Source organism: Sinocyclocheilus rhinocerous, unplaced genomic scaffold (assembly GCF_001515625.1).
Source record: "Sinocyclocheilus rhinocerous isolate Xijiao unplaced genomic scaffold, SAMN03320098_v1.1 scaffold1656, whole genome shotgun sequence".
NCBI classification, from domain to species: domain Eukaryota; kingdom Metazoa; phylum Chordata; class Actinopteri; order Cypriniformes; family Cyprinidae; genus Sinocyclocheilus; species Sinocyclocheilus rhinocerous.
Window position 1 is genome coordinate 18718 of NW_015658516.1, and position 20407 is coordinate 39124.

The window sequence follows — 20407 nt, forward strand, 5'->3', positions numbered from 1 at the left end:
ACCCCTCCGCGGTCCGTGCGCTGACTCTTTTGTTGTGGGATACACGTTCATACACATGGTAATTAGACTCATGTGGCTCAAGCCTGCGGGGGAGGCACAAAGATGGAGGGAAAGTAAGAGTGCAAGAGATTAAGAGGCATATGTCAGTAAAAAAAATTGCTTTGGGAAGAGTTTTAGCATGTTTGAAAGAAAGGACGTTTTCGTGGGTGTGCCGCCCAAGCGAGGTCGTCTCAGAAAAGTGACTGTAGCTGATACATACAGACCAGTTTTTCAGGTTCAGAAACTCTGTAGTGTGCTGCTGCTGTTGGGAGGGGGAGTTCACTTCACTCACAGCCAGACCGTATGTCGGCACATAGTGGCTCAAGTCTGTTCAGAAAGATGGGTCAAAAACTGCACATCATTTTCTGTTTTCAAACCTCATTTTGTTCCTATTAAACGCCACACACTTTGAAATCAATATTTTGACTTCCCATCATGCACCAGCCCTCCAAATCTCAGATTATGTCAAAAAAAAAAGAAGGGGAGTTTCAGTTCCTGTGACATGGTATTTGTTTGCACACAGTAGCCATAAATTTGTGGTTAATACTATAGTTTTAAATTGGGTGGCGCAAGTAAACAATCACATTTAAATTTGTTAAAGTGTCATGAATCCCCCATTTTAGCACTGGTCATTCACACCTCAAATTTGAAGACTCAAGAAATGGGCCTGTAATGCTGTGGAAAAGTGGGAGTGTAGAGGGAAGGAGGAGAGGAGAAAACAACCAATAAAACACAGAACTACAACACACTCATTATAAAAAATAAGAGTAAGCACTTTGCTGTATTTTAAACATGTTGCCCTATGACAAAACTTCAGAGCGTTTTCACATGAAAAAAACCAAATAGGTTTTGTTAAACCATTCTTAAGAAATATCATTGCATGAGCATGAGAGTTATTGGTGTGTATGAAATATAAGGAAGAACATTTGAAATATATTTAATATCTTCGTCGCATTTACAAGCATTACAGTCTCTGAGCAAATGACTTGTAAAGCAGGAAGAATAAAGGCATGTTTACTTTTCATTCTTCTTTGAGTTTTCGGTTTACTACATTGTCTTCTATTTATCGCCATTATTGACATTTATTGTCAATGTCATATTTTATTTGAAAAAGATGCAATGGAATGTTTGCAAACACTATGCCATATGTTTAGAGCACCTACTGCACTGAAGAAATGCACACGTTTCACACGTATGTCTCTGAACAACAAGATGATAAAGTTGAATCAGTGCAGCTGAAACATTTAAATGACGTGTTGTAATATTAAAAAATATAAAATATCACATACATAATACTAGAGGTCGACCGATAGTGGATTTTGCCGATACCGATAACTAGGTTGGACCACACTGGCCGATACCGATTAATTAACCGATAGTTAGCTCTATAAATGAAGCACACAGGCTTTATTAGAGCCACAGAAAGACAAACCTTTTGCTGAAAATGCACAATACACAATTCATTATGTACATTAACAACGATTCGGGACCAATATAATGTAATTTAAAGGAAAACTGTGTGAATGGCGCTCTGTGGCGCGGCAGGATTTTCTGTCGGCTGCATTTAAATCCGCGTCTGAAGTTTCCCGCTCTGTTCAGCGTGCAGTATCACGTGTCTAAACAAATAGCACGTGCTGTCAGTTATTTCAACCACTAGAGGCCGCTCTCGCACTGTATAATGACAGCAGACCCTTCTCAGCCGCTCCAGCAATGGACGCAACCCGTAAAACTCGGCATGGATTTTTGTCGATAACCGATAGTTCCAGCAATCAACTATCGGTGCCGATTAATCGGCAAAACCGATACATCGGTCGACCTCTACATAATACAGTGCCTTGATTGGATAAAGTTCCTTCTCATGAATAATGTGTAGAAATGCTCAGAAACTGATGACAAAGACGCATACTCTTTAGCCGGTCACAACTCAAGAGTAGACACATTTACTATAAGTTTTCTAGGAATTTACAGTTACTAAATAATAATGTGTGAATTTATTTAGTGTGTATTAACAACTGCATGCAGTGCATAAGCTGATCTTAAAAGTCATACAGCACACCATATGCAGGCCTAAATGTTTGTGATGGGAGAGCAGTGGCCCTTCAGTTTTAAGTGCATGATTCATTCCTAAAAGTCTGCCTATTAAAGTGAATTGTTGTAAAACGAGTTCATAATTATCATTAATGTATGTAGAAAAACTGCATTATTAGTACACAATGTTTGTCCTTTTAGTAACACATATTACACATCTTTTAACAACCTGATGTTGATTTATTTAATAGGGTATGCAATTCAAAAAGTGTGTTCAGGATTTCTGAACATGAGAGTGGGAGTTTCTTGAGCTAATTCTCATAATGCACATATGAGTCATGAATAATATACCAGCCCACAGCATATCAACATCATTGTTGTACTCAGTACTTATTTTCAGCTGTTTATCTAAAATTTTATCTACATTGTCTAGTGTATAATTATTTAGTGAAAATAAAATGGGACCAACATCTTTGCTGGCAAACATAAATCTTACATGTAGTTTTGACTCTTGAAAATGGAAAGAAAAGCTTACCTTGAGGGTAACTGACATAAAATACTTAAATATCTGAATATTTGTAAAAACAATTGTCACACTGCAGGGTCATTTTAATGACAAAAGGTGATTTATAATTAGTCACAGCACCTAAAATTCCCATCATAACTTACGAATCCATGTAATAAAAAAAAAACCTGGATGTTGATTAAAGTTCATGGACATGTTTTAAGTTTTATCAAGTTCGCATGGCACGTTTTACAACTTTGTAACAAATATGAAGTAAAAACCTAAATGAACTGCTTGTTAAATATTAATTTGTTGTATTTTCTATGTGCAGTTACAGGAGACTGTCAAGAGGAAGTTGGAGAATGCTGGTTCACCTCTAGGCCGTGACCAGGTCAATGGTTTCACCGATGGCTACCCGCCCAATAAAAAAGCCTGTGTTGAGGATGCATTGGGGGGTCTTAATGGGGTCTCGAATGGCACAGTGCCTCCTCTCTCACCTATGGACTCCAAATATAACGTGAGTACCGAAGCCATGATGGCCAATGGGAACAACAGAGCGGTCGGTGCAGAGCACAACGGGTCCGGTCTAACCGATAGCGGTGCATTACGTGGCTCAGAGTCCGATTTCCGCCTGAAAGAAATGAAGCAAGAGCCGGTAGACGATATCTTGCCCTGCATACTGCCTGGTGGAGGTGCGAATGGAAACAACAGCCTCTTCCCTGACCTCAACCTCAACGATCAGGACTGGAGTGAGATCATGGAGGAGTTCAACCGCTCCGTACCCTACGAGGACATCCAGGAGCTCTTCAGTGACAGTTTTGGAGATCGCAAGGACCCCGAGCTCCCGTGCGCCGGTGCAGCTCAGAGCTTGCTGCCGCCAGATCTGGTCAGCGTGAAGACTGAATTTTCCCCCGCTACGGCTCACTCCGCCTTCGATCAGGACTCTTGCAACGGTTCACCTCAGGTGAGACCCACCTCATCTGGGCCTCCGCTTCACACCAACTCCCCCATATCGCCGGCCCTGCCCGTGCAGCAGCAGCCCACCAGACCACTCCCAAATCACCTGCTGCCCGTCCCACCCAAAGACCTGTCCCCCGCGCAGCAACTGCAGCAGTTAGCGGCACGCGAGCAGCAGAGGGCGATATTGCAGCAGCATGTGGTTCAGAAGCCACCTCAAGAACAAAAGCCACAGCAACAGCAAGCGGCGAAATTCCACCAGCAGCCCAACCACTCAACATCTTGGCCCCAAAATGCTCCCACCCAAAGTCAAATGGGCGGAACCTTTGGCCTTGAGAAGTCCACCAGCCCTTCTTTGTACCCGCAAGACTTCCCCAACCCCAAGACCCTGCTCATGCCCAACAAGGGTTCTCCCAAAGCAGGTGCTCCAGCCGGCTACATGCAGCCCGGTGGACACGGCAACATGTTAAGTCACCCAGCCGCGCCCACGGGGCCCCTCAGCCACCCACCCAACCCAGGAGCCCAGGCTGCCATGCTGGACTACAGTAACACTAAACCCCTGTCCCATTATGAGGCTGGAGCGCCTGGTGCACCCAGGGGCCCTCAGGCCACACAGAACCAGAACAAACCGAACCAGGCCATCCTGAACCTGATGCGACATCAGCAGATGGCGAAGCAGAGGCCGACCAGCATGAACTTCAGACCAGCGCACCACCAGCATGCTCCGGTAAGACCACCTTCTCACTGCAGTCATCACATCTGTTGCTCATAGTGTTGTCAAAAGTACCGACTGTTAGCGGGAAATGGACGTTTTTAAAATTTCAGTACCGACTGGTACCGAAGTCAGTGCTTTTGACAACACTAGTTGCTAACGAGGGGTTTAGTTGACCCAAAAATGGTCATTTACTCAGCCTCATGTTTTTCCAAATCAATAAGACTTTGGTTAATCTTCGAAGCACAGATTTTATGTATGGGTGCTTAAATGAGCATATTTGATGAACCGATTTTAATTTAGACTTTTATTCACACAAACACACATTCATACAGCACATCACATATGGTGAACAGTTAAGCTTTCGCATGCGTTACGAGCTGCAGCAAACCTTATTGGTTCTCATGCATCACATTTGAGTCTCCGTTTACCATATCTGATGTGTTCTTTGCGTGTGTGTTTTTTTTTTTTTTTAACTCCTTGATTCATTTGGATTTGCTTTACATTGCCTTTGTGACTGTTTTGGGTCTTAAGTTTTGGTTATCTGGACTTTTAACTTTAACTTAACTTTTAGTTTCACTACAATATAGTAATTTGTGTTTCAAAGATTACCCAAAGTCTTACATGTTTGGAACAACAGAAAGGTGTGTAAATGACAGAAATTTTTTTTTTTTAACATTAAATGTTTCCAAATGGAGGGGGAGTTATAATATTCCAATATTCCATAATATTCAAAATTCAAATTTTTGATAATTTTGATAAAACAATCTTTCAAACACGTTTATACAGACTAATAACTTCAGTGTATTTATCATATAAAATAAAAATGTAATTTTTTTAAAATTCGTTTTTATGAAGTACTTCAAAACTAATCTATATTTGTAACTAAATATTGTCTTAAGAACAATATGTTACTGTCTCGAGAACCTTAAAAGGACAGTTCACCCAAAAATGAAAATTGTCATTTACTCACCCTCAAGTTGATCCAAACCTATATGAATTTCATTCTTCTGCTAAAGACAAAACATGATATTTTGAATAATGTGTTAAACCAAACAGTTCCCTTTCGATACTTCACTCGTACTGCATCGCTAGACGCTTATGGGAAAAACACCTTTTTCTCCGAGGACTGAAGACTTTTACAATCACGCAGTGTAACTGCACAGCCATTGGTTCGTGCAGTATTTGAAAGACGAATCAATGGCTCGGCAGCGGAGTTGCACGATCGTATGGCGACAAAGCCTGCCAGAATGGGCGGGGCCATCTGGCTATATAAGCGGGCATTTCGCCATAGGATCTCAGATTAATTCTCCTTCAGCGACGACGATCTTCTCTTCGCTGATCTACGGGACTTGAAGCGCTCGCCGTTGGCACGCCTCACTGTGGACAGAAGCTGCTTTCTCCGCTGCGCCTCTCTGCTGTTCCAGCCCGCTCTACGAGCCGCTTTCAGCGTTCGGCGCAGACACCAGCTCGTGCTAAAAGCCTAAAAAAGCAAATTTCCATTCTAAAAGAGCAGCGGCATTGTTTCAAATGCCACGCCGTCATTGCTGCTCATGCAGGACTGCACTGCACGCTGACGACAGCCACTCAGAGTGCGTTTCCTGTCTGGGCAAGCCCCATGCAGAAGCCGCTCTGACCGAGATGGAGTGTTCACATTACGTGAACATGAGTCTCGCCTCTCTACGCGCTCGGATCGCTTTCTTTTCAGAGAGTGACTCCGCCCCTCGCGCCCTCCCATTTTCTTCCTCCCAGGGACCTGTGAGGAAAAAACAGCGGCGCAGGGGTACTGAGCGCTCGGCTATGAGCGAGCTCACGCTGGCCCAGATCCCGCGTGCCTCGCGCTCGCCAAGCAGAGGGGCTTCTCCCGTCCTCTTTGAACACTCAGACCAGCGTCTCTTGGCGCATGCGAGTGACATGATCTCGTTCGGTGTAATGGAGGACTAGCTATTAGATGACAGCATGTCTCTAATAGCGTCTGACGCGGAGGAGCTGTCGGGCTCTACCCCTGACCCCGCCCCTCTGCCGTCTGCTGATCCCAGCAACGCCAAGCCAGGGATGGACGCCGAACTTTTCCGTGTCCTCTCTAAAGCAGTCGAAGAGCTGGGACTGGAGTGGTCTACGCCGGAGGAGCCCTCTCGTAGCCGTCTGGACGAATGGTTCCTGCCAGGGTGCCGCCAGGCCCCTCGTCAGCGAGCCTCCCCGTTCTTCCCGGAGGTCCACGATGAGCTCATGAAGTTATGGCGTGCTCCCTACTCGGCTCGCCTTCGCACATCCTCATCTGCTGCGCTCTCCTCAGTGGATGGCGCTGAGGAACGAGGTTATAAGAAAACTACCTCCTCTTGATGAGTCAGTGGCTGTGCACCTCTGCCCACCCACTGCCATTGGATGGAAAGCGGAGGTTGCTCACCCCTCCAAGCCCTGCAGAAGGAAGTCTGCCCTCGCTGGACGAGCATACTCCTCCGCCGGGCAGGCGACCTCAGCTCTGCACTCCATGGCTGTGCTTCAGGTCTTTCAGGCCAAATTCCTCCAAGGCATGGACGAGTCCGGACCCGACCCCGCAGCCTTCAAGGAGCTGCACAGTGCAACAGACCTGGCTTTGCGAGCCATGAAGGCTACAGCACAGGCCATCGGGAGGTCAATGGCGAGCCTAGTGGTATTGGAACGCCACTTATGGCTAAACCTCACTGAAATTAAGGAGGCTGACAAGGTCCCCTTCCTCGACTTTCCGGTCTCCCCTACGGGGCTGTTTGGACTCGCCGTCGAGGGATTTGCAGAGCATTTTACAGCGGCACAGAAGTCGTCCCAGGCAATGCGGCACTTCCTGCCTAAGCGCTCCAGCTCTGCAACGGCCACCAGCCACCCCAGACCTGCACCAGCACAGCAGCCAGCGAAACCTGCGCCGCCGCCCACTCAGCCTACTCCGAAGCCTGAGCCCCGACAGCGCTCCCGCTCGGCCAGACGCTACCCATTTCCAAAGCGCCAAGGACCCTGGCCCAGGCTGACGTTGGATCCTGCACCTCAAGCGTTGTCCTGATCTGCTGGGCAGGAAGAGGAGGGAGCAAAATCTTGCCAGAGCCGGACCACCCCCAAAATGCCCTCTGATGTGCCCTCAAGCACCCCGTTCGGTTCCGGGTGCCAGTGGCAGTATGTTTGTTATAAGAACTGTTGTGAATACGGGGCCCGTTCCAAAAGCACTCTCACAAACAGCCGCTGTTATAGCGAGAAAAATAAAAAACATTTTCAAAAAGAGAGCAAATTTCCTCTTCCAGTTATCACGAGTGGCGACTCACCACCCGAACTAATCCAACACCCTCACCACATGGGCCGAGGCCTGGCAGGCTATGCCCGGAGTGTCAGACTGGGTTCTGGGGATGAAAGTTCGCTCGAAGACCCCCACGGTTCCGCGGCGTGGTCTCCACCTCAGTGCAGAGCAAGGACGCTCACGTCTTGCAATCCGAGGTAAATAATTTACTGGCAAAAGGAGTCGTAGAGACGGTTCCGCCAGCTCAGAGCGAGTCAGGCTTCTACAGCCATTACTTCCTCGTCCCCAAAAAGGATGGCGGCCTCCGGCCCATCCTCGATCTCCGACACCTGAACTGTGCCCTCATGAAACGGTCGTTCAGAATGACTACCCTGAAGCAGATCCTCTCGCAAATACGCCCAGGGGACTGGTTCTTTTCTCTGGATCTGAAAGATGCTTATTTTCACATCCAGGTAGCCCTCCATCACAGACGATTCTTGAGATTCGCCTTCAAGGGAGTGGCATATCAATACACAGTCCTCCCCTTCGGACTGTGCCTAGCTCCCTGCACTTTTACGAAGTGCATGGATGTGGCTCTCTCCCCTCTGAGGCAGATGGGAGTCCTCATTCTGAATTACCTCGACGACTGGCTCATCTTAGCCCAGTCAGAGGCGAGCTAATATCCCACAGATCCCTCCTTCTCAGCCACTTAGAGCGCCTGGGACTCAGGGTCAATTTTGCCAGGAGCTCTCTGTCTCCCAGCCAACGAACTTCGTTCCTGGGAGCATTTTTCGACTCCGCCCACATGAAGGCTGTAGTCGCGCCAGAACATGCACTGGCCATACAACAGCACGCGGCATCTTTCAAAATCGGAGCCTTTTGCCCTCTCAAGTAGTTTCAAACGATGCTGGGCCTCATGGCCTCTGCATCACCGGTACTACAGCTGGGTCTGCTCCGCATGAGACCCCTTCAGTACTGGCTGAAACCTCAAATTCTGCCCCATGCGTGGCGTCACGGACGCATTCATATCAGGGTAAGCCAGGGCTGTGTAACAGCTTGATTCACAGAAGGACGGTTGTCTCGACCGATGCATCCAACACGGGTTGGGGAGCTCTGTGCGAAGGCAGACCGGCCTTCGGCTCCTGGTCGGCTGCAGAAGGCCGGCTACACATCAACTGCCTCGAGATGTCAGTATGTCGAGCCCTTCAGACCTTCTTGCCGGACCTGAAGGGACACCACGTACTAGTCCGCTCAGACATCATGACAGTGGTGTCCTATATAAATCACCAGGTGCAGGCTCAGCTCGAAACGCCTTATCGAGATGGTAAAACGCCTCTTGGAATGGGCACATCTCAACTTGCGTTCATTGAGGGCAGCACATGTGCCCGGCATATTGAACCGAGGAGCAGACATGCTATCTCGGAGCAACGTCCCCTCAGAAAAGTGGATGCTCCACCCCAAAACGGTTCAGAGAATCTGGGAGATCTTTGGCAGGGCAGAGGTTGACCTCTTTGCCCCAAAAGACAACTCTCATTGCCCAACTTATTTTTCGAAGAGCGAGGACGCGTTGGCCCACGATTGGACCTACTTCCTCCTGTATGCTTTTCCCCTGATTGTTCTGATCCCTCAGGTAATCGGACGAGTCGGGGAACACAGAGACAGGGTCCTTCTGGTGGCCCCGCTCTGGAGGAACCAGCTTTGGGTTTCAGAGCTGTTTCAGCTGCTAACAGCAGCCCCGTGGCCCATTCTCCTGCGGCAGGACCTCCTCTCTCAGGCGAACAGGATGATTTGGCACCCCCAGCCCGAGCTGTGGGCTCTGCACCTCTGGGCTCTCGATGGGAATCAGTAGATCGCCCTGAGAGCATATTGAATACTATCTCACAGGCTAGAGCCCCTTCTACGAGACGTCTCTATGCCCTCAAGTGCTCTGTCTTTTCCGCCCAGTTCCGAAGACCCAGTTTCATGTGAAATATCAGTGATATTGTCCTACCTACAAGAGCTGTTGGACAAGGGCTGCTCCCCTTCCACGCTCAAGGTCTATGTGGCAGCTATAGCAGCTTTTCATGCTCCTATAGCCGGACAGTCTGTGGGCCGGAACAACTTAGTTGTCCGTTTCCTGAGAGGATCCTGGAGGCTCAATCCGCCCCGGTCCCCCACGGTCCCTGCGTGGGACCTGCCCACGGTCCTGAGAGCCCTCAAGGGCTCCCCCTTTGAGCCACTACAGTCTGCAGACTTGAAAACCCTGTCGTTGAAAACCGCTCTGCTACTGGCTTTAGCATCGGTTAAACGAATAGGTGACTTGCAGGCTCTCTCGGTAAGTCCTGCCTGTCTTGAGTTTGGACCTAACGACTCCAAAGTCATTCTAAAACCAAGACAGGGATACGTTCCTAAGGTGCACTACACCCCGTTTAGAGCCCAGGTTATTACTCTCTCTGTGCTTCCTTCTTCTGAGGAGGACCAGGAATGTAACTTTCTCTGCCCGGTTAGGGCGCTGAGAATTTACATTGAGCGTTCCGCCCCGTTCAGGCGGTCGGAACAACTTTTCTTATGCTTTGGAGACCGCACCAAAGGGTCCCCAGTCACAAAGCAGAGGATTTTTCGATGGTTAGTTGATGCTATCGCGCTAGCATACTCCTCCCTGGGTCTTCAGAGCCATAGGAGTCAGAGCCCATTCCACTCGGGGTGTGGCCTCGTCCTGGGCATGGTCTAGCGGTGTGTCCATAGTAGACATTTGTGCGGCGGCCGGCTGGGCCTCACCGTCCACTTTCACCAGGTTCTATAGCTTAGAGGTTCCGGCCTTGCAGGCTCGGATTCTATCTGCTTAAATGAATACGCACCTGCCTAAGGCAGTCAAATTTTTCAGGTACGCTATTAGCCCTTTCAGTAGTGCTGAGGCTGTACGAAACCGTTGGAATGATTATCCAAGACTGGGCATTATAATCGCCCTGCTTATAATTGGTCCCTCTGAGTCTTTTTTGCTCAAGGCCAGTTTGTGTCAGTCATTCCTCTTTCATGGCACGGTGGGATTGTATTGGTTCCCCCTAAGCGTCTAGCGACGCAGTACGAGTGAAGTATAGAAAGGGAATGTATTCGGTTACTTACGTAACCTCGGTTCCCTGAGATACGGAACTAGTACTGCGTTCCTTGCCGTGCCGTGATGCTGCACGACTCGGTGTCGTCGCTTCAGTCGAATTTACCTGAGATCCTATGGTGAAATGCCCGCTTATATAGCCAGATGGCCCCAACAATTCTGGCGGGCTTCGTCACCATAGGGTCGTGCAGCTCCGCTGCCGAGCCATTGGTTCGTCTTTCAAATACTGCACGAACCAATGGCCGTGCAGTTACACTGCGTGATTGTAAAAGTCTTCAGTCCTCTGAGAAAAAGGAGTTTTCCCCATAAGCATCTAGCGACGCAGTACTTGTTCCCGTATCTTACTCCCAAGTAAGTTTCTGTTCCCAATTAAATTCCAGTGTTTTTTGTTTTTTTTCCATACTATGGAAGTTCAAAAGAGAACAGACATTTTTATCACTCAAATTCTGGAAAGAAATAGCACAAGACATATGAAACGTTCTAGTCCGCATGTGTCATGCTATCAAATGGAGTATATATGCGTGTTAAAACAAACCAGTTCATAAGAATGTCACTGTGACTGTGGTAGAGAAGTGTATTAGGAGTGACTGGTTTTAGTGTTTTAGGTTTCAGACTACAGCGGCCTCAAAGCATTTGGACACACAAAAATGTCTGAATGTCATTGCGTTACATAAATATCAAAGCGAGTGTCATCTTCAAACAGTGATGACAAGATCTTTCTGCATCACCGCAGTGGAAATGAGGTGCTCAAATTAGACTAAGGGGAAGGAATTATCAATGATGTTATCAGTCTGTTAACTAAAGGGTAAAAAAAATGATTCTGGAAAGAGCTTCTGGAAATGAAATCTTCGCTTTCATTTTCAAGATTTTAAGTTTAAAAATGTAATTAATCCATCTCAGAATAATCAAGGTAGTTGTTCAGTGATGTGCTTGACAATCAAACAAACAGTTTTCTTTTCTCTATCTGTGACGTTTCCAAACAGAGTGTGATCAGCACCACTTTATAATAAGGGAATATACTGTATCTAAAAGCCACTTCAAGAGCAGTCAGAGACCTTCAAAAAAACTTTATAGGAACCGAATAACTTACTCCTCATCTGCTAACCTTGAAGATATTCTTGGCAGCAGGGAGCGTTTCTTTCAAGTGTTTTTAACTAAATGAATATAACTACCCTCAGCACACAACTATGCAATAAGGCATTTGGTAAGACATATCCATATAATAAAAGTAAAAATGTAATGTCAAAATATGTACAGTGGAAAACAGAGAAAAAAGAAACTGCAAGTGGATCTTTAAAGATGCAAATACAAGTCTTCATGTTTGCATTTTATTTTATTATTATTATTATTATTATTATGGAGATGTTGCAAGGAGGAGGGGGTTTTGATAAAAAAAAGTATGAGAGCACATGAATTTTAAAAGAATGATGTGGATGGATGAATAGGCAATATTCCATAAAATAAGAATAATCAATATAATTTTTTTTTTTTTTTAATGGTGACTAACAGTCATGAATAAATCATAGCAACATTCACAATCGGAAGCAAATTAATATAATACATAAAATAAAATCATATTGAGTATATTATCCAGTTGGAGGGTTTTTTTTCCGTCGGCGTGTGTGCGTCTGGCAGTGGGCCTCATGCGCCCGGGGTTGAAGTTTGTCTGGGTCAGGCAGCTGGTTGCTAAGGAGCAGAGAGCAGACAGCCATTCTCTCTCACACACACACACTGCGGTGGGGGCTGGGATGGGCTGCCAGAGACGAGTCAACAGAGAAAAGGACAGACAGAGCCAGAGAGGAGAGGAGGGGGTGACAAAGCAGTCTTTCATGCGTGCTTGGCCGTCGTCCTGCGCAGAGTATTTTCGGATCAGCCCCCGTTTTAACACCGTCTTTCTGTTCAAATATAGCACTTTAACCCATTTAGCTTTTACTTTCTTGCTAGATATCAACTTTTACTTGCATAGTTCATCGACTTGCTATTGTTAACTCTCTTTTGTAAAATCTCTGTCTGCATCTCACTCTTCAGTTAACAGCGTTTAGTGTCGTCACTGACCTCTATTCGCTCTGAGTGTGTGTGCGAGAGTGTGCCGGTTGTTTGTTGTGAAAGGGTGCCTGCCAGCGCTGACATCTCTGATATATTTTTAAACTGTCTTCGCCTCTGTCTGTAGTCCAGAGGTGCTGAAGAAGGTTTTTGCCTCACGATCAGGTCAGATCAGAGAGGAGATGTGTGTGAATTTAAATGGGAGTTTTTCTAAGCAGTGAGATTTGAAGCATTCAGCTGGTATAGATTACATTAATTATACTGTAGGAGGGGGAATCACACAAAACCTGCCAAGAGTGTGTCCTAGTTATACTTAACCACAAAATCAAAAGGAAGAAATAAGATATTATACTAAACAGAAAATAAAGCCTAATTTTAGGTGTTTAGGACCATTAGTATTTGCTACCTAAATTCTGATTCTTTATGTAATGCAGTGCTATATTAAGGATATATCATAATTTACTTTATATACATATGTAAGAAATTTATATATTATTATAATATAAATGTTATTGCATAATATGTATTTGTATTAATTTTTTTTGCCAAAGTTTGGGATCAGTAAGATTTTTTTTTTTTTTTTTTTTATCTCTTATGATCAAGGCTGCATTTATTTGACAAATATACAGTAAAAACAGTAATATTGTGAAATATTTTCAATTGAAAATAACTGTTTTCTATTTTAATATACTTTAAAAATATAATTTATTCCTGAGGTGGCAAAGCTGAATTTTCTGAACAGTCTGAACAGTCAGTCAGAAGTGTCACGTCATTTTGATTAAACTTAGGATTTCTGAGCATCAGAACTTTTGCCAACTTTTTTGTTGTTAATTTATCAGTTGTAATTTGTAGTGTTTATGTAAGAGTCATCTCTCGCTAGCCTGAGAAAGGACTCTCTTTAAGCACTGAAGACCCAAGGCTGCTAATATCAGAGCTGGATCCAGACTTTGGGTTTTCAGATCCTATTGGTCCTGTGAAGACCTAGTTTACACTAGAAATGGGATGTAGTCACTTGCTCTCCCCTGGTCACCTCCAAATATAGTTTAGGTGATTAAGTGATTTGGACCCAGTTTCGGCCCATATTCTGTATCTCAAAAAAAAAAAAAAAAAAGACAGCTGTTTCTCTTCTCAAAAAATCTAAGTTCGGTATGACGAGCTTTCTGGCTCTGCAGGTTAACACAAGTACCATTGAAGTGTCATGTGGTAGCTCCTCATCTGCTAACCTCGAAGATAATATTGGCAGCTCTTCTATAATGTTTGAGTAAAACTTCCCACAGCACAGATTGATGTTTATTACAACTGCAGTAAGGCATTTAGTAAGGTATATCCATATAAATGAAAGTAGAAATGTAATTAATTGATATACAGTTGGTTACAGAGGAAAAAAGAAACTGCTAGTTGATGATAAAATTAAGGATGCATGGTCCTCTCATTCCCCACAGCTTATAAGAGGGGGGGAAACGGTCAAATCAGATAAACATATCATAGAAATGGCAAGCAGAATGGGAAGAATGTTCAAATAACAAACTTTTTAAAATAAATTCTGTTGTAGGAACAAGATGTATTAAATCTAGGCATGACAAAGTTTTGTATACAAGGTGTCGTATTGGACATAGATGAACTCATGGACATTTATTGATTGGTGAAGAAGCACCAAAATGTCAATATTGTGGGATTCACTTGACGGTGAAACATGGGCTTTGTTTGCCATGAAATACCCTGTGAAACTGATGTTCCAATAAGCTAAAATCAAGTCAACTCAAGTCAAATCAGAAATATTTTGTCTTCTGTCATTTTTATTGTTTAATGAGAGTCATTTCTCGCTCTGTCTCTGCAGGATTCAGGGTCTTACCCCTCCAGCACTCATGTTCCCGGCCCGGGTAACACTATGACGCCACAACAGAGCAGCAACAGCATCCCAGGGAGCCACAGTAACGCGGCCTACATGAAGCAGCAGCAGCAGATGCAGCTGATCAGTCAGCAGAAGCAGTTCCTCCAGAGACAGATGATGGCCGAGCAGGTGCCGTGGCCAATATTCTTGTTATTTTTGCTTCTATAATATGCCAGCAATAGTAACATGATTAAAGACAGCAATGTTCAATTACATTTGTTATTAATAATAATCATCCTCATAATTAATAATTCTTTAACCAAATGATACAGTTGTGGTCGCAAATATGGAATTCAGTTTTTATCAGCAGATGGTGATTATATTTTACAACTTCTTCAAAAGTGGCTCATTTAAACCAAACTTGGAGCCAAAACTGTGTGTTTGTGTATAGATCTGTTTGGAGTAGACGTCACTTACAGCTGCGTGTGCATAGTGGTGGCAGAACAACACTGGTGACACGTGGAGGGGAAATCCATGGAATAAGAGAAAAAAAAATATTTTTGTGCCTTTGGATTTCAGAATCGGAAGGCAAATCCATATAATAATATAAACTCATGATTGTGACCCGAGGGAAAAGATAGAATGACGAGTTGTTTTTCCTTTTCATAATTGTGAGATAATCTCGGAGTTGCGAGAATAAAATCAGAATTTTAAAATATAAACTCAAATTGACCTCTTTTCTTTTATTCCATGGCTTCCATAGACTGCTACTTGAAAACTGTCAGTTTCTGCCACCAGATAGGCTCCGCCCACAAGGAAAACGTCATCACTGTTTGTAAACACCGAATTGGTCTACAAGTTCCTGCTAAAGTTCATTCCATCCATCAATTCGGTTGTGGCTAGAAAGGGGTACAGCTAAAACCGGAAGCGAACCATAAATTAAATTTTCTACCTGTTAGATTGTGTTTTATTAAAGGGTTAGTTCACCCAAAAATGAAAATTGGCTTGTGTTTTACTTGCCCTCGAAGCATCCTAGGTGTATATGACTTTCTTCTTTCAGACGAATCCAGTCGGAGTTATATAAAAAATTGTCCTGGCTATTCCAAGCTCTATCATTGCAGTCAGTGGGTGTTTCTGTTCAACTGTCCACAAGACGTCAAATAAAGCTCGAGCATTCATAATAAAACGTGTTGCAGACGGCTCCGGGGGATGAATAAAGGCCCCCTGTAGTGAATCCATGAGTTTTTGTAAGAAAAATATCCATATTTCAAACGTAATAAACACTTACGCATCTACACCTACCCCTTACATAATAAGCATCTACACCTACCCCTTACAATAATGCAAAAACAGTAATTATTGTTGTACAGTGTGACAAAAATGGCCCTATATAGATGTGCGCATGCCCAGTAGACGAATCTGAATACCATCTAGCCTTAACACATCAATTCTCTGGGTTGTCCTGATTTGAAAATCCACCTCTAGGGGGCAGCAGCCTCACAAGAATAATAAAACCTTTGGCAGCAGTGTTGTTCCTCTCCTAAAAGTCTGTTAATATCATCGTCGATCGCAGTATTTGAAGTACTAACTGAAGTGTGTTTGACTCAGGAGAAGCAGCAGCTGCAGAGGCATCTGACCCGTCCACCGCCTCAGTACCAGGACCAACAGAACCCGCAGGCCCAGCAAAACCCATTCCAGCAGCAGCAACAGGTCTCTCAGTTCACCGGTGTGCCGCTCTGCCTGGCCCAGCAGCACTCCTCCGGCTTAAGCGAACACACCATCTCCGGTATTCACCTTTCTCTTCTTGATCATCACTTGGCCCCTTTAACTCCTGCTGTTTGTTACATGTTGCATCAACAGGATGGACACACATGGGTGGATGCTAGAAATTAGAGTGGAATAAGAATAATTAAGCGGTTTGGTCTTGACTTGAGATTGGATCACATGAGTCAGATGTTAAACAGGTGTAAATGAGACCTGTGTTTTTCTGATTACGAGAAAAGTTCAGTATGACACAAGCTTCCTGGATCTGTAGGTCAACACAAGTAGCCTTTTGTTACAAACAAGCCCATCTGATTTGCAAGTGTGTTTATTGATAGACTCATTTGAATGACAGGCACACAGTAAGTTTAGTGTGTGCTGCCGTTACATACAGCAGCTATCGTTCATCTGCGAGTACTTTTAAAAGCTTAGTTCACCTAAAAATTTTCATAATTTATTCACCCTCATGTTGTTCCAAACCTAAGAGACTGTGTTTTGAAGAATAATCAAATGAATGTTTTAATTCAAATCAAAACTTGGACGATCCAAAAAAAAAAAAAAAAATCATAAAGACGCCATGAACAGGTTAGGGTTAAGTCTAACCATAAATTTGACCTGTACACTCTATGTATGTGTTGATCATTGTTTAAATGTAAATAAAAGCTGAAGTTAAATCTGTTCTTTATATTAGGCAAACGTATCTCTTCACAAGACTGCTAAGGTTCATGTAGATTTGTTTCATGACTCCTTTATGACCTTTTTGGATCAAAGTTTTGCTTGGACTGTCGGGCAGTAACCTCTCTGGTTTCATTAAAATTAACGACTTGACTTATCAAAAATCTTGTGTACATGCTTGAGTGTAGAATGTTTCTGGTTTGGTTAAGGAGTATTGCTTAAAATCTGCATTAAATGAAAATTCACCCTATATATTTTCCAAATCCATTTTATTAGTCTCGCTGTGAATTATTTAATTTGGAACAAATTCTTTGACCTAGTAATTGCAAGCTTATATTCATCTGCCTCCACTGCTGCGTGCCACGCCCACATCTTAACATCCAATCAACAACTGATATATATAGAACCAAGTCCCGCCCCATAATCTTTTACACTCAGATGTACATTACAATATTGAAGAAAAGATCTGTGGCTTCTTCCATTTCACTTTAATTTCACTGGTCAACACTGAAAATCTAAAAAAAATAAATAAATAAATAAAAATTCTAAATGGCAAATTATGCCATGTTCTAATTGTGATTGTGTGCCCTACTCTATTTTAGGTGCATCTCAACCAATAGGAAATGTCAGCTCTCTGAGTGGCCCCACGCCTGGAACGCAACGGATGTTCTCTCAGGCACAAGGCATGATGGGAATGGGGGTTGGTCAGAATACTGGACCAAGCACTGGTCCAGCTCCAGCTGCCAGTCAAGCAGACATGAACCTCCCATCCTGCGGTCTCGACGTGCAACAAGTCCTCTACGGCAACATGCCCATGCATCCCTCCCACCCCAACCAGCAGAGACCGTCAGTGTCCTCCATGTCTGCCGCTTACCGCCAGAACGTTCTAGCGGCTCAGCAACAAGCACACTTGAAAAACCAGCCCAATGCTGCTATGCTGAAACAACAACATCAGCAACAGCTGGCCCGTATGCCCAACAGCATGCCCAACGCCTTGGCTAATAACATGGGCTCTGCTATGCCCAGCTCCATGCCAACCAATATTCAAGGTGCCTTGCCCTCACAGGCCCAGTCATGGCAGCAGCAGCCCCAACAGCATCCAGGTCTCCAGCCCGGCTCTGCTAACGGAGGCATGCCAGCAGGTTTCCCCAACTCTGGCTTTCAGATGCAGTCAAGATTGTCCAAACTTCCCAACAACACCCCGTTTCCCCAGGGAGGCATGGGAAATAGTGCAGCTGGTAGAACCCTGGCAGGTATGAATCCTGGACAAATGATGCCTAACATGAACCAGCAACGGACCAATAACCCAGGCATGGCCCAACAGCAGGGGCAGGGGCAGCCGCAAGCGCAGTCTCAAACTCAACAGGTTCTGCCTGACTTGGGACCTTTCAGCCAGCCACAGGCCGGACCCAGCCGCACCGCAGGACTTCAGTGCAGTCAGGCCTATCAGCTCAACAGGACAGCCAATCAGCAGCTCCAGTTTAGCTACAGCGCCCAATCAGGAAGCAGCTTGTCCGGGTTTTCTGCCGAGACCGACCTGGTGGACTCTCTGTTAAAGAATCCGACAACGCAAGAGTGGATGGATGATCTAGATGAGCTGTTGGCCAGTCACCAATGAGTGATGGTCACAGGCCAATACTAGTGCCTTTGGTAGAGGAGAAAACTTGTACATCCACATCACGTTTTCAGAGATGGTGAAACTGCTCATATCACGGTCAGATCTGCTGTGTTCTCTATTGAGTATGTATATGGTGTATATAATAGAGGTCAAGTAGAGCACAGAGCCTGTGTCACTGAAGTATTCTCTGGACTGGAAATGTCAGAGAGAAATGCTCTACTACTGAACCTGTGGCTCAGTAAAACCACTGAATTTTCTTATGACAAGTGTGTGCTGAAACGTGTGTTCAGCCATCATACGGTTGTGTTGCCTATGTGTTCGCTGTAGGCACGAGGAGGCTCTGTTCAATGTCAGGAGTGTCTTGACGCTTCCACAGGCCTTAAATTTGCACTCTTGAAGATGCACAACATGTGATTTACAGTAAAACGGTCTAACGCAATAGTTAACTCAAATGAACATATTTGAATCATTTACCATGTTTGTCCAAATCCATAAGACTTTGCTTCATGATGCTCCCAGCAGGGTTTAGCCCCAACCCAAATAAAACACACCTGAACCAGGTAATCAATTCTACAGGATCACTAGAAAACAGAGATGGTCTTTTTATAGGGAGATGCCGACTTGCATGGCTCTGCTGTTGGAGGTTGAATGTTGGTGTAACAGTCAACGTGGATCACGTGCCTTGATAACCAATCACATTATATCTGAATTGCTGTCAGATCTGAATGAGAGTCAGTCACTGATTATGGATACCATGCATTGAAATGAATGAAAAATACAGCAAAAGCACTTCTGATGCAAAAGTGACCGAATTCTCTTCTAAAATCATTTTCATTGTAAACTCCAAAAAATGATTCCAAATTCCAAAGTGATTGTTTAATGGCAAACAATTAGATTCATATAGTAACAAGCTGCTCATCACAAAAGCAGTGTATTCAGAGTACTGAAGCCTCTTCTCCATCCAGAAAACTGAGCCTGTGTGTATTAACATTCTTCATTTTTATCTTCCACTAAAGATAGTCATGTGAGTTTGGAACGGCGTAAAGTGACAGTTCACCTAAACTAAAGTTGTCATCATTTAAGTTCCATATGGTTTATGTTCATTGGTTAGTTTCTCATTGACTAAATTTAGGAAGTAGATGCTTTGTGGTTTGTTTACTCAGGCCGTGACCGCTTGAAGGCGTGTAGCTGAGACTAATAGTGAGGAGGATGAACTGATGAACTCTACAGTGCTCCAGTGAAAGTAGATCGCGTCATTAGACTTTCATGTTACACTACACTAAGTTGTGTTTGTTTTTTTTTCTCTTTTTTTCTGAAAAGCACAGAGCTTCTGTGTTGGTGAGAGGGTTAATATTCCTGTTTGTTTTCTCCCTCTGGTGTCTGATGTTACATTGAGGGCAGGTCCGGTGCTGGTCCGAACCGCATTACCTGAACTCTCTCTTCATCTGAGATTCTGTAACAGGATTTCATGTATATTTATATATTATTTTGTATGTATGCAGTTTTTATTGTTCAGGAGAAGATAGATCTTATTTTTATATGTACATTGTTGCAAAATTTTGTAAGTATTTTATACTTTTTATTATTGTTCTCTGTAAAACAAGAGTATTTTGTAAATATAGTTCTCTAGAAACGGTCTTGTTTGGTGTGTATGTTTATTGTTTTATGCATGTCTCGAAAGGTTTGTGCATTAGCAACTAAGTTTTGACGTGTAATGAGTTTCAGAAAACACATTCCAATAAACATAACCCCAGCTTAAAAAACATCTTGGCACAAAATAAGTAATGATCAAAAAGCCGTGGAATAAAAGGAGGGCAAAGGCATCTTTTGTTCAGAAATTATAAAGTTAGTTGTTACACCAGATTTTCAATGAGATTTTGTTAAGACAACTAGCGTTCATTTCTTT

At 44.2% G+C, this 20407-nt stretch overlaps 1 protein-coding gene across 1 annotated transcript in view; it reads left to right on the top strand.

Annotated features, from left to right (window-relative positions):
- Window positions 1-20286, top strand: part of LOC107722438 (mastermind-like protein 1) — a 38377-nt gene extending 18091 nt beyond the window's left edge. The window contains exons 3-6 of the mRNA XM_016530797.1: window positions 2904-4256; window positions 14454-14636; window positions 16056-16233; window positions 17486-20286. Of these exons, the coding sequence (XP_016386283.1) occupies window positions 2904-4256; window positions 14454-14636; window positions 16056-16233; window positions 17486-18501 (2730 nt within the window). The 3' untranslated portion in view covers window positions 18502-20286. The remainder of the gene's footprint in view (window positions 1-2903; window positions 4257-14453; window positions 14637-16055; window positions 16234-17485) is intronic.
- The last annotated feature ends 121 nt before the right edge of the window (window positions 20287-20407 follow it).